At 37.1% G+C, this 13,151-nt stretch overlaps 1 protein-coding gene across 2 annotated transcripts in view; it reads right to left on the reverse strand.

The window, feature by feature from the left end:
- CLDN10 (claudin 10) overlaps positions 1-13,151 on the reverse strand; it is a 257,484-nt gene that overhangs the window by 33,033 nt on the left and 211,300 nt on the right. Inside the window, exon 4 of one of the 2 annotated variants that reach the window (XM_044072993.1) lies at positions 7,051-7,158. The exons of the other annotated variant lie outside the window; for it this stretch is intronic. Within the exon in view, the coding sequence (XP_043928928.1) occupies positions 7,051-7,158 (108 nt within the window). The remainder of the gene's footprint in view (positions 1-7,050; positions 7,159-13,151) is intronic. 2 annotated transcript variants of the gene reach the window in all.

Below are 13,151 nucleotides of genomic sequence, written 5' to 3' on the forward strand. Positions count from 1 at the left end.
CCCAATATGGGAAAGACAGCAAGGGAATATCAAATGGACAGAACTGCACACTTTTCAAAGAAAAGGAGGATGTAAAAACTGATCTTATTGTTAACATTTCTTCCTTTACTCTAACTAATGAACAAAACAGTTTGCTTAATAAGGGTTTGTCTTTTATACCTGCCAAGAAGGCAGATTTAACTGAAATGCTAACAGACTTGAAATTGCTTGGTAGGAATTTATCATTAAAATGCATGTTTCGTAATAATGAAAATGTCAATGTAAATATATACAAGAAACCTAGCACTTTTGTACCTCCCACCCTTTCAGGCATACAAAGATTTTTAGATATCTGTGAAAATGCTTTTAATGAAGCTTATACTCCTGGTAAGCAAGGCTGCACCTTTCATAATTTAAATACAGAAGAATATAGGGCTCTACATGAATTGCAGGATTTACATTCTCTTATTATTAAACAAGCAGATAAAGGTGGTAAAATTGTATTAATGGACAAAGATTTATATGTTAACCAGATGAAGGTTTTGCTATTAGATACTTGTACCTATCAAATGCTGACAAAAACAGCTGTAATTGCTATCACTGATAAAGTGTCTTTTTTAGTGTTTGATTTACTGATTACAGGATTAATTGATGAATCCTTATTCAATTATTTTTCAGTACAAAAACCTCTAGTTCCTAGGATTTATGGACTCCCTAAAATCCATAAACATCCCACGGTTCCTCCTTTATGCCCCATCATAACAGGAGCAGGGTGGTGCACTGAGCCTCTATCTATTTATGTAGAAGGCATTTTACATGAGTTTTTGGATAGTTGTTATACAGTTCTTAGAGACACAAAAATGTTTTTACAGCGGTTGCAGAATAGAATGGAAACCATTGATAATGATGAAGAATTTGTATTCCTTACCATGGACATTGAATCTCTTTTTACTAGTATTCCAAATGTTTGGGGTATTGATAGAATAAGAGAATTCCTCGATATGAATAAGAAGCTGACTACTAATAAGATTATGCTAGTCTGTGCACTATTGGAGATTATACTTGAAAATAACATTGTAACTTTTCAGGATCAATTTTTTCTACAGAAGATTGGCGTGGCTATGGGCACTTCGTGTGCAAATAGCTACGCCAATCTATCACTAGTACGATGGGAAGAACAATATGTTTTGTCAGATGTTAACCCATTTTTTGGCTACATTCTCTGGTACGTCCGTTTCGTGGATGATGTTTTTGTCTTGTGGAAAGGGCATGGTGAAAATATCAGTAATTTCATTGATTACCTGCATAGTACTACACTCTTTTTGAAGTTTACTTTTACTTTTTCTGATACATGTGTTGATTTCTTGGATGTGAGTGTCACCCTTACTGATTTAAAGCAGATAAGAACCATTATTTATCACAAACCCACAAGAACCAATGCCTGTCTTCACAGGTCAAGCATGCACCCGAGACACATACCTAGAAATGTCCTCAAAGGACAAGTCTATAGAACCCTACGCCTACATAATAATGATGAAGAGGCAGTAGTTGCTTTAAATAAGTTACACAATTTCAAACAGAGGCAGTAGTTGCTTTAAATAAGTTACAAGACGAATTTCAAACAAGAGGCTATTCTAGCTCAGAAATCACTAGAGTGATAGTAGATGCATGGAAATTGAGATCTACAAGATGTAAACCGTACATGAGCTCTTATAGTGCTGATACAAGTATACCTTATGATACAAGTATTGATAGAAATAAGTTTAGAATAGTGTTTAGATTTGCAAGTGACATCAATAAGTATATGGAAATTATTAAAAAGAATTGGCACTTATTACATGAAATAGCAGGTCTGGTTTCCACAGTTGGTGACACCCCAAACTTCAGTTTTAGAAATAATGTGTCTTTAAAGCAGTAGCTCTGTAATAGAGAACATCAGTCTTTTAGAAAAAATCTCTCAAACAGACAGGGCACCTTCCCGTGCAGGAATTGTGCTGCTTGCCAGCATGTCTACACTAAAATTGAGTACATTCATCCTGTGAAATGTTTTAAACTTTATACAAAGAATTACTATGATTGTAAAAGCGTCGATGTTGTTTATTTTTGCTTTTGCCAAGCATGCCATGCCTATTATGTAGGCAAAACAAATAGGAGCTTTAAAGAAAGAATGTTAGAACATATAAGGGACATACGGAACCAGAAGCAATCAAATGCTCTAGCTAATCATGTCCTGAATACAGACAGTAGTCATTGTTTTAAATTTTTAATCTTACAACAAATAGTAAGGACAAACAGAGGTGGTGATGTAGAAAACCACACTGAAGAATTAGAACAACAATGGATCACTAAATTACAAGCAGATAGATATCCTGGTTTGAATGGCTGCACCTCATTAGTTCCTTACCTTAAGGCAAGGCGCCTTAAACACTAAATATGAGTTTTTTATATATTTTTTATTGTACTATTATGGTTATATGTGCACACAATGTGTGTGTATATGTATATATATATATATATATATATATATATATATATATATATATATATATATATATATATATATATATATTTTAATAACCATCAGGGATGACATTCCCCCTTTTTTAAATATTATTGTGTGTAAATACACACCTTTCTATATATTTTATACATTTTTCTTATGGATATCGATATATGTTCTTATGTTAGTGGAGTAATATCTCTTTAAATTGTGATGTCATAGTAATTGTCCTAGTATTTAACCAAGCATCAGTTGTAGTGATGTGGTCTGATGAAGCAACATTAAGTTGTGAAAGCGCTTGCCGTTTGTCTTCTGCAATAAAGTAGAAGACAAACGGCTGATTTCCAGTGTGTAACTTTGGTGCCTTAATTTACTTTTGCTGTTGTTGTGTGTTTTGGGCACCTCAGTGTACCTGCAGCCGTTTGGTTTTTGCATCTTCAGTTACATCAAATATCACTCTGTTCATGTCTTTCATATAAATGTCATATCTTTTATTCATTTTTCTAACTTTCATATACATGTCCCTCAATGTAACTTCCATCTGGTTTGTTAAGTTAGTGTCTGGGGTCATTTGGTTGCCTGTCATAGTTGAGTTTTCACGCATTGAAAACTGCTCCAGAAGTGTCTTGTTACTTTTCCTCTTTTTTCTCACTTTCACATACAGAAACCAAATTAACAGTTAGCGTGCTACCATGCTATTATTTATCTCTAACATTTCTTGTTTTATACCACTTCAAACCATCACTTTTTGGATTTCATGAATATGAGGTGTGGGGGCAAGAAATGTGTGCTTATCACTGTACCAGTGCTATACCATCCACTATTTTTGACCATTTCTTGATATTTTTCCACATTAGCGTAGAAACTATAATTGTGAGGTGAGAAAATCCACATTATTATTCCAATGACTTATTTAAGAAAAATATTATGCATTAAATCCTTGCCAAGAACAATTAAATTAGTTCATTGGGCTGAAAGTGTCTTTTTTCCATATTAAGGATGGGATCTTTTTTCAGTATTCTTTCAGTTTACATACAAATTGTATCCTTATAAAAGAAAAACAGTTGTCACGGACTAAATCTAAAATACCCCCTGAAGTGCAATAATAAAGCTTCTAAGTTATTCTTCTTGAAGGGAAGACACTGTGCTACACTGTAACTGAAAATATGCCAAACGTTTGAAGGCAATTAAAAGTATATACCCATAGCTGGCCTTAGGCATAGGCCAATTATGCGGTCGCCTAGGGCACTGCTCTAACAAGGGGCACTTTTCCAGTAATCTGGATGGTGTAGGTATACCAGGATGGGGGCACTGAGTGTTGCTGGGGGGGCGCTGTGGAGACCTTTTGCCTAGGGCACCAGCTGACCAAAGGCCGGCCCTGTATAGACCTTCAGTCCTAGTCCTTAATCTGGAATATATACTGACAGCTGATTATAAGTAATCACAATATAGTTATTTAATAATTTGGATAAAAATAGTTTCAGATCTTCCTTCATTTTATTTCAGGATGGGTATATAAGAGATGGAAGGTGGAAGCAGTTGTGAATGGGTTTTCCCTCTGAAAAAAATACCTTTACATGAAATAATTCTCCATCTTTCTAAAATATCCTTTAATTTTGTTTTTACTTCCTATACATGTCAAACAGATCACCTCACTGGCCCTTTTCAAGAGAAATCTTTATGAGTGGATTGGAAATAGAAAATTCACCCTGGGGATCACTAGAGTGGCTCTACTCGACAGAGGTACTGGGAACTAAGGTCAGGTGGCATGATGCCAGAGTAATCCTATGGCCTCACTGAACTAGGCATAAATCCATATGTCACAAGATGGGTGGCCAACTGGCTCACTGACAGAACCCACACAGTGAAAGTAGCCGACTCCATATCCGACTTCAGACCAGTGACAAGCGGTGTACCACAGGGTTTGGTCTTGGGTCCTCTCCTGTTCGGTATCTACTTCTCTGAAGTCCAGGCTAATACAGCTGGTCTCTGGCTAATGAAATTCTCAGACGACTGCAAACTAGGAGCCATAATAGATTTGCCTAAGGATGTGGATATTCTATAAAGAGCCTCACTGAGACTGATGCTTGTTGTCAAAGTCATGGCCTAAAGCTCAATGCCAAGAAGTGCATTGTCATCCCATTTGAGAAAAACACCGTACTCATGAACTACCACCTAGGCAGTAGCCTACTAAACACCGAAAGTGTGATAAGAGACCTTGGGATACAGGTGGACCGTAGTCTCTCCTTTGATAATCACATTGCCATAGTAGTCAGGAAATCCTTCTACATGGCACACCTCATCACAAAGGGGTTCTCCTCCAGAAAAAGAGAGGTCATCGTTCCTCTGTACTTATCCCTCATCAGACCCATTATAGAGTACAATGCCCTGTTTGGCATGTACCTTGCAAGACATCTGCAACAACTAGAAAGGCCACAGAAATACCTCACTTTGAGGATTACTGGCCTCAAACAGATGCCATACACAGACCGTCTCAGAAAACTCTAGCTCTACTCCGTTGCATAGCGCCTACTCAGAGATGACCTCTGCCTAACATACAAAGCCTAACCCAGATCTGATGGACATGCTACACTTAAAGAAATCTCAATCTCTCAGAGCCACACACTCCAGGGACCTAAACCTTGTCACCACAATAAACAGAACATGCTAGAGGGATAGATTCCTGTCTCAGAGACTTCCCATACTCTGGAACAGGCTACCCATTCAAGTCAAGCAGAGCTCCTCATTAGCCCTCTTTAAGAGAAACCTTGACAATTGGATGGGAAACAGGAAATTCACCCCAGGGATCACTGCTGTGGCGCTGCTCCACAGGGGCACTGGAAAATAATTTAATTGGGTGGTGAAAACCAGGAAACCTCATTTGGCTAGGCTTATATAGGCCCTACGGCTGATAGCCTAGTACATACCTATGAACCTACTTAGTGATCTAAAAGACTGAGTAATATTTAAATTCACAGACTAAAAAAACAATATATTTACAGCTTTTCTTTCTTCAGGATTTGCCGGTTGAATTCCTTATTCAATGATGAACTCTTCAGAAAGTTCTCAAACTGACTTTTCTTTACAAAAAGGTATTCTGCAGGTTACACCTTCCCTTCAAGAACTCACTGGAGAACTAGAAGACTTTTCAGGTGAAAATAGACAAATGCTAGGAAACTTTACAGCCTGAAGCTATCAAAACATCTTAGAACATTCCTTAAATTGTGTTGATGGCAGAATGAAGAGGAAAGGAATTCATACTGGTTGTTTACTGAAGCAAAATGCCATGCTAACTGAAACATGAAGTATTTAGAAAAAGGAACAGCAGAAATAAATCTAAACATTTACTTGCTATGGTTTGTCCATAGGAATAGAAAGAGTTCATATACATATTTTGATGAAATAGCTTCCGATCTTAATGTTCATTCCTGGTAAGAAATAATGAAATGTATTTATTTTCTGGGCAAGAAACTGGTATTTAAATCTGCATGGAGGGGATCTTTAATTAAAATATGAACAAATATCCAGGAATATTGACTATTCTCTTACAACTATGGGGAAAATAAATGCCTATTGACCTTTGATTAAAGCCTTAAAGCACAAGAACATAAAAGCTCTTTTGTTACATCCAGCCACACTGATTTTTATTGACCAGAAAAAGAATTTCAGCACTTTACATGTAACTGTGGGGTTTAATAAAAAAGCAATAATATATTACCAGTGTTTCACTCAAAGGACTAGCTTTATTCAATGCCTGAAAGCATTCTGAAGCTAATTGGATATCAATTATTTTATAACAAGAAGTCTAAAGCTCCTACTGTTTCCAATAATAAAAATAATGACCTGTCTCAGAAAGAAACTTTTACAATGATCTCAAATAGCTGTATTTATTTTGCATTTAATATTATTATTGTATTTACTCTTAATCTATCCATAGTGTGCTCGCATTTTCTGTTGGCATATGAGCTGGTCCCTGCTAGGTAACTTATACAACTCCAGCTGGATACAAACAAGTGTATGTTTCTTGATAGATCAGACCTTCATACTAATAATTTCAACGACCACCAAGCAGTACTTTACTATTAGGCAACAACTGTTAAATTCTCCATCACATGTTAAAGACCATGGCTGTGTAATTTGAAATTATTAACTTTTGAAGGTAGGGTGCTTTTTGTTTCTTTGCTTGTCTGTTTTTTTTTTTTTTTTCATAAAACTGTCTTCCACAATATAATGTAACTTGTTAAACATGCAGTTTGGTTATCCTGGCCACTTCTGACACTGTAGTCATCATCTATAGAAACAGTCTTTCAGGAATGCAAGTAAGGGACTTTGACCAAACATTCTTACCTGGGAGCCACTGTACAAAGGTAACAAATAAATGCGGTGGAGGCATGTAATGATTTGCTAACTCCACCTTTTATAATACAATAAGGAAATACAAGATTTTGCTAAATATTTTTTTACTTTCAGTCTTGTCTATCTTGTGCTAATGAACCCACAGTGTTATAATCCAATGAGGAAATGCTGACAAATAAACACTTAGGCTATGGATTTTAATAAGTAATTTTTACCTCTGATCTTGTTTGTCTTCTGCTAATGAGAAACACAATGCGACACCTCCCAGAATGCAAAGCGCAGAGCCTGCCCAGCCAATAAATAAAGCAGCTCCAAGTTCATATCTGTGGAGAAAGAAAGAATATCTGCTCCTTAGTAACTGTTTTAACTGATTTTATTGCAGCATTGAGTCAACACTATAAAGCCAGTGGACCTGCTGAACTTCTGAACAGCAGTAAATAAACAAAATAACAACAGAGTGTGGTAAGGAGGACAAAGGATATTAATAAAATGGCCTAGTTATGTACTCCATGTATGATAGATTTAAAAAATTAATATTTTCAAATTGTTAGATTAATTAAACGTCAATCAAAGTAAGATAGCCCATTGCAAAGGACGGATTTCATTTAAGCAATGAGATCATTAACCTCAGTGGTATTGTCTTAGGGAGCAATCATGCCAAAAACAATGCTTACATTTGCTAGAATCACAGTTTGCAACCCATCTCCTCATTCTGCTCCACCACACATGCCATGAAATCTCTAAAAACCAGGAAACCAAGATCCAATTCACACAAACAACGTTTATTGAGTGCTTTCGTCTCTTGAATAGAAACTTCTTCAGAATAACACAACATATTACCCAACAGCCTTATATATACAATCCCCACAAATTAATAGGCATAATTAACCAATTAATAAAATACTGTCCTGAAAGAACATAAAATACATTTAAAGAGCAACAGACACATATTGCACTCATAGTAATGAAGAAGAAATTGCAGTTAAAAGCATGTAAAAAATGCATAACAAATGTATATTAAAAATCAGAGCAGCAGATGTAAATATTTATGCATATATATATATATATATATATATATATATATATATATATATATATATATATATATATATGTTATTTGCTATCATCCTACACTATGACAGGTATCAATGCCCGTCATATAAAGAAATTGTGCCTTGAGCTTAAGAACAGAACTGATGGATACTGCACTACTAAGACCTTGCCATGAAATCTGTTGATTGTTTAGCCCAGAATGCCTCTCTTGTCAAGTTAAAAAGCTTTTAGTCTGATAAACTGTAACTGTTCTGGAGTAGAATGCAATTTATTTATTTTTTTATAAAGCTCGTTCAGAGTAAGCACTTTCATTGTGTTGAACATTATCAGGCAATGGTATTCTATACATCAGCCATAAATACCAATTATGAAAAATTGCAAACAGTGGGCTAGGTCCTGCTATCTTGTTCAGCTCCTCATTCCCCAAAATAATATTTCATTTATTAACAACCACTGCCCTGACACTCTTACAATCTAAGCTATGAGTAACACACACCGGCTAAAGGTTCATAAGTTCACAGGTTCATAGGTTTGGTGTATAAGCAGAAGGCCTATTAGTCATCTAGGAGCTTAATGCCCTGGATCCCATGATGGCACTTATGGGGGTCCATGAAGTCTTCCTCTTTCTTTTGTTTTTTTGTCTTTTTTTGTTATACCCAGCTGATAACAACCCTGTGTTTCTTATGCTTAGTCAAACACTCTGCTTGTGCTATGCTGATGAGGTCATAACAAGGCCAAAATATGCATATATCCATAGCTAGTGGGGTTTGGCTTTATTGGCCTGAAATTGTCCATTAAAATATAAAACATAAAAGTCATGGGCAATCAGAATCGCCATATAGCTGAAACACCTGATGTTCATAAGTGTCATTGTCATATATCCCATGTGCCTCTGTTACAGGAGGTTTGGGAGGTCACTCATTGGAAGTTCTAGCTTGGCTGGAGTTTTCATTTAGTTTTTACTGATTGTTTTTTCAGTGTGACCTTCTCACTTTTTGTGTTAAGTACTAATTTGGAACAAACCTAGGCTTTGCCATGGATGTTCCTGACGTAACTGAAGAAGGCTTTGTAGTTTCCCTTCGTTTTGGACTGTAGTTTCAATTCATAATTGGCTTTGGAGGTTTTCATTAGTAATCTAATTTGCTTTTTGAGGCCAAGGAGAGAGTTTTTCCAATTTGGAATTTGTTTGTTTTACCCTTGGACAGCAGTTTATTCCTTTTGTTGTAAAGCTTGTTGCTAAAGGATGTCCACCAGACAGGTTTGGGTTTCCTTGAGGGGCAGGTTTTAGTTCAGTTGGGTATGGCTGAGTCCATTTAGTTGTACAGGTGTTTGTACGTTGGCGCACTGTTCAGCATAGTTGTCTGCATTCTCTGAGGGGTTAGTGGTATGAAACTACTGATACCATCCCTTAAGAGGTTGTAGTTAGCTTCTGAGATGTGTCAGGCTCACTGACAAGGGTGGGAATTACTGGGAAGAGCCTGGGTCAGAAAAAGAAGTCATAGAAGTATATATAGTTATATATAAATATTCATTGAAGCCAGTTTAATCCCTAGTGGAAATGTGCAACAGTTGAAAATCTTTGGAACACAATAATCAGATTATTGCAAAACTGCGGCCTTGGGGATATTGAGTTAGAACTTGTCCTGTCTTTAGGGATCAAAAAGGTTGCTTGATTTTAAAGTGAACACAGCTGTCTCACTATTATGGACTGTCAAAGATGAATCTGCCCTCTGATGTGCCAAATAAGAAGTCCTTTTGTTCTGCTAAAGCTAGCCAAACCCAGATTCGCCAGGTGCTAAGAATGATAAGTTTTTAAAGGCAGTTATAAAGTAAAATATTCCAAATCTTCACTACTCTGCCAAAAGTTGCCAAATAAAAAGCATACACCTTGGAAACTATAATTCCTTTATTTAAACTTAAGAACTTAGATATTTGGCAAATCACCTTTGAGAGTTCCAAACAGTTAAAAAATACATCTGATGTTGTCAATTTTCATTCTCTCCTCAACTGATGGTCTCAGATCCAATGCTCAGATCCATCTTGGCCATTGCTAAAGCTCATGGCAACATAAAACTCTCGAGCTTCCCCTTACCCATAATGCACCACCCCTACGTTACCTCAGATCTTGATTGTTGCTTAACATGAAACACGTTCATCTTAGCTCTCGAGCAATTATAAGATAAGTCTGTTAATTTTTGATTTATAAGGTTTTCTGCTACTTTAAACATTTTTTTCATGTCTCTTATCCTGTCACTGACTTAGTGACTTTAAAAATCCATTTATTAACTTTTTCTTTCATTTAAAATCTTGGATAGTGTGTACACTGTGAAATTCTTTAGTGACATACCTTTTAACTATTACTGTTATCTTCACTTAAAGTAGACCTTGTATACCATTGCTGGTATTCTGTTTTTTTCTATTTATCTGAAAAAAAAAAAAGGGCAAGGATGACTGGATGTGCTTGCTGGATCTTCAGGATGCGTACTACCACATAAAGATAAACAGACGATCCCGAAGGTATTTACGCTTCTGGCTGTGAGCCAGTCACCACCAGTTCAGAGTTTTGCCCTTTGGTCTCATCATAGCTCCCTGAGTGTTCACCAAATGCATGGCAATAGTAGCATCAAACTTGAGACTGCAAGGATTCCAGTTGTTTCCATACCTGGATAACTGGCTCATTATCGCACTGACCAGGCATCTGTTGATAAGGGCAAGAGATCAGGTTCTCCAGATTTGTTCTTATCTGGGGAAAACCATAAACTACAACAAGTATCAACTGGAACCAACTCAAAATCTGGGAATTTATATGAGCACTGTTCAACACAAAGTCTATAATAGCTTCACTTGCTCCTTCGAGAGTCCAAACTATAGGATCACAGGTCAGAAAAATAATATGCAGCACCAATATTTCAACCCGCTTAGTCCTTCAAGCTCTGGGGTCAGTGTCAGTGGCTGTAACACTAATATCTTTAGCCAGATTTTACATAAGGATTCTACAGTGGATGTTGGCATCACAATAGCCGATACTTTACCAACCCATGTCAACTGATGCGAATGACTCAGACATGCAAGACAGAGCTCAAGTGGTGGATTCAATCAGATCAGATTCTACACGGCCGTCCATTCATTCACCCACAGCCCAAGGCCATAGTGACCATGTACGCTTCCCAGTTGGGGCGGGGGTGGGGCTTTTTGTGGGAAAAACAGTCCAAGGCACTTGGTCCCCTGAAGAGGCCAACTTGCATATCAACATTTTAGAGATGAGAGCAGTGCTGTTAGCATTGCAAGCCTTCCAGGATGCTCTCCCTTTGGGGATGATCGCAATTCAAATGGAAAATATGTCAGTAGTATGTTACATCAACAAACACAAACAAGAAGGGACCAGATCTTATCCCTTGTGCCGAGAAGCTCTCAGAGTGTGGCATCCTCCAACTGCTTTCTTATAGCAATGCACATTCTGGGGAAGTCCAATGTGATAGGAGAGAAACTGAGCAGGTGCATTCTCCTACCTCACGAATTTTCTTTCAACAAGAAAGTGACAAGGATGATATTCCATTAATGGGGCCAACCTTGCTGTGATCTTTTTGCTTCTGCCCTAAACAACAAATGCAGCAGCTACTTTGCCCTAATCCCCCCACAGCGGGAATCACTGAGGGATGTTCTACTTCATGACTGGCCCCTGGTCATCTATACACCTATCCACCAATTCCACTAATTCCAAAATTCCTACAGAAAGCTGCCATGTTGAAGAGGCAAGTCATCCTCATTGCACCTTACTTGCCTTGACAGATTTGGTTCCCTTTCCTTTGGCCTCACTTACTTCACCAACCTTGGATTCTGGATCTGACTCCAGACCTCCTGTCTCATCCTAAAGGTATGATCCATCCAGATATATCAGCTGACAGCCTTTATTCTCCAGTCCATTGATAGCCAGACAACCTATGCTCTCTTCTCCTGTCTGGCATATACTTTTATCTTCCCACAAACTTCAACAAATAAACTCTATTCCAGTAAATTAAAAAGATTTTTGTACTGGGCTCTTCAAAATCATACTGAGCCTTTTTCATATATACATGACATAATTGAGTTTTTGGCCCTACTTTTTAAAGAATGAGTTGGTTCCTCGACCATTAAAATTCAGCTGGCAGCACTATCTAACTTTCATGCTGGATTTGAGGGTTCTCCATTAGCCTCTCAACGTTGTGCAGTGATCAGGTAAGGCACGCTACTTTTAAGACCTCCTTTTAAAGGCCCTACTACCCCATTGGACTCAACCTGGTATTGCAGACACTTACACATTCCCCATTTCAACCAGCTGCAGATTGTGCCCTTAAATATCTAGCTTGGAAAATGTTTTTTTCTAGTAGCCATTACGTCTGCCAGGTGAATTTCAAAAATGTAAGCATTATCTTCAAAACCTCCTTATTTGATTTTTCTCATGGATAGAGTTACGTTACAAACAAATGCATCCTTTCTTCCCAAGGTGGTGTCAGATTCTAATATCAATCAATCTATTAATTTACCAGTTTTCTTCCCCAAAGTTACTAACATAGGAGAATATATGTTGCATTTATTAGATGTTCACAAACAATTACATTTTTACTTACAAAGAACAAAAGACATAAGAAAAACAGGCCAGTTGTTTGCTTCCTTTGCAAACTTGAAACTAGATAAACACATGCACAGACCACATGCACACCTAGGGAGAATTTAGTTTCGGTGAGAAGAAACTGATGTACTGCTCTTAACATGTTGCAATATACATATACAACATATGCATATACATATATACATATATATATATATATAGAGAGAGAGAGAGAGAGAGAGAGTGAGATACATACATATGGGTTACCTTCAACCTATTTAAGCAGCAACTTTCCTAAATGAAAAAAATAGTCAGTACAGTGATCAAAAACCAGCTGATCACATGTATGATCCTTTTTTTCAGTGCAAGACTGTGGTAGAGTGGGGATCGGGGAATTTGCCATTTCCTCCCTGCAATGCAATCTCATAGTTGGGATATATAATTATAAGGAGGTGTTGTGGGGTGCAGCCCCTCGCATGGGTAGTGTAGGGGCCTTGATCCCCTGCAAAAGATAGATTTTTTGCTATTTTGAATCTTTGTGACTCAAATCTGATTTTATTTGAATCTTTGTGATTTTAACTGTTTTAGTAGTATGATGAACGTTTGAAGTTTTCATGCTTCTAACATCTGTTATAGACATACATGTATATTGCATTGTGATATGTATTACCACTG

This window comes from Protopterus annectens, chromosome 5.part1, assembly GCF_019279795.1.
Source record: "Protopterus annectens isolate FY-2018-M chromosome 5.part1, PAN1.0, whole genome shotgun sequence".
Lineage (NCBI taxonomy): Eukaryota > Metazoa > Chordata > Ceratodontiformes > Protopteridae > Protopterus > Protopterus annectens.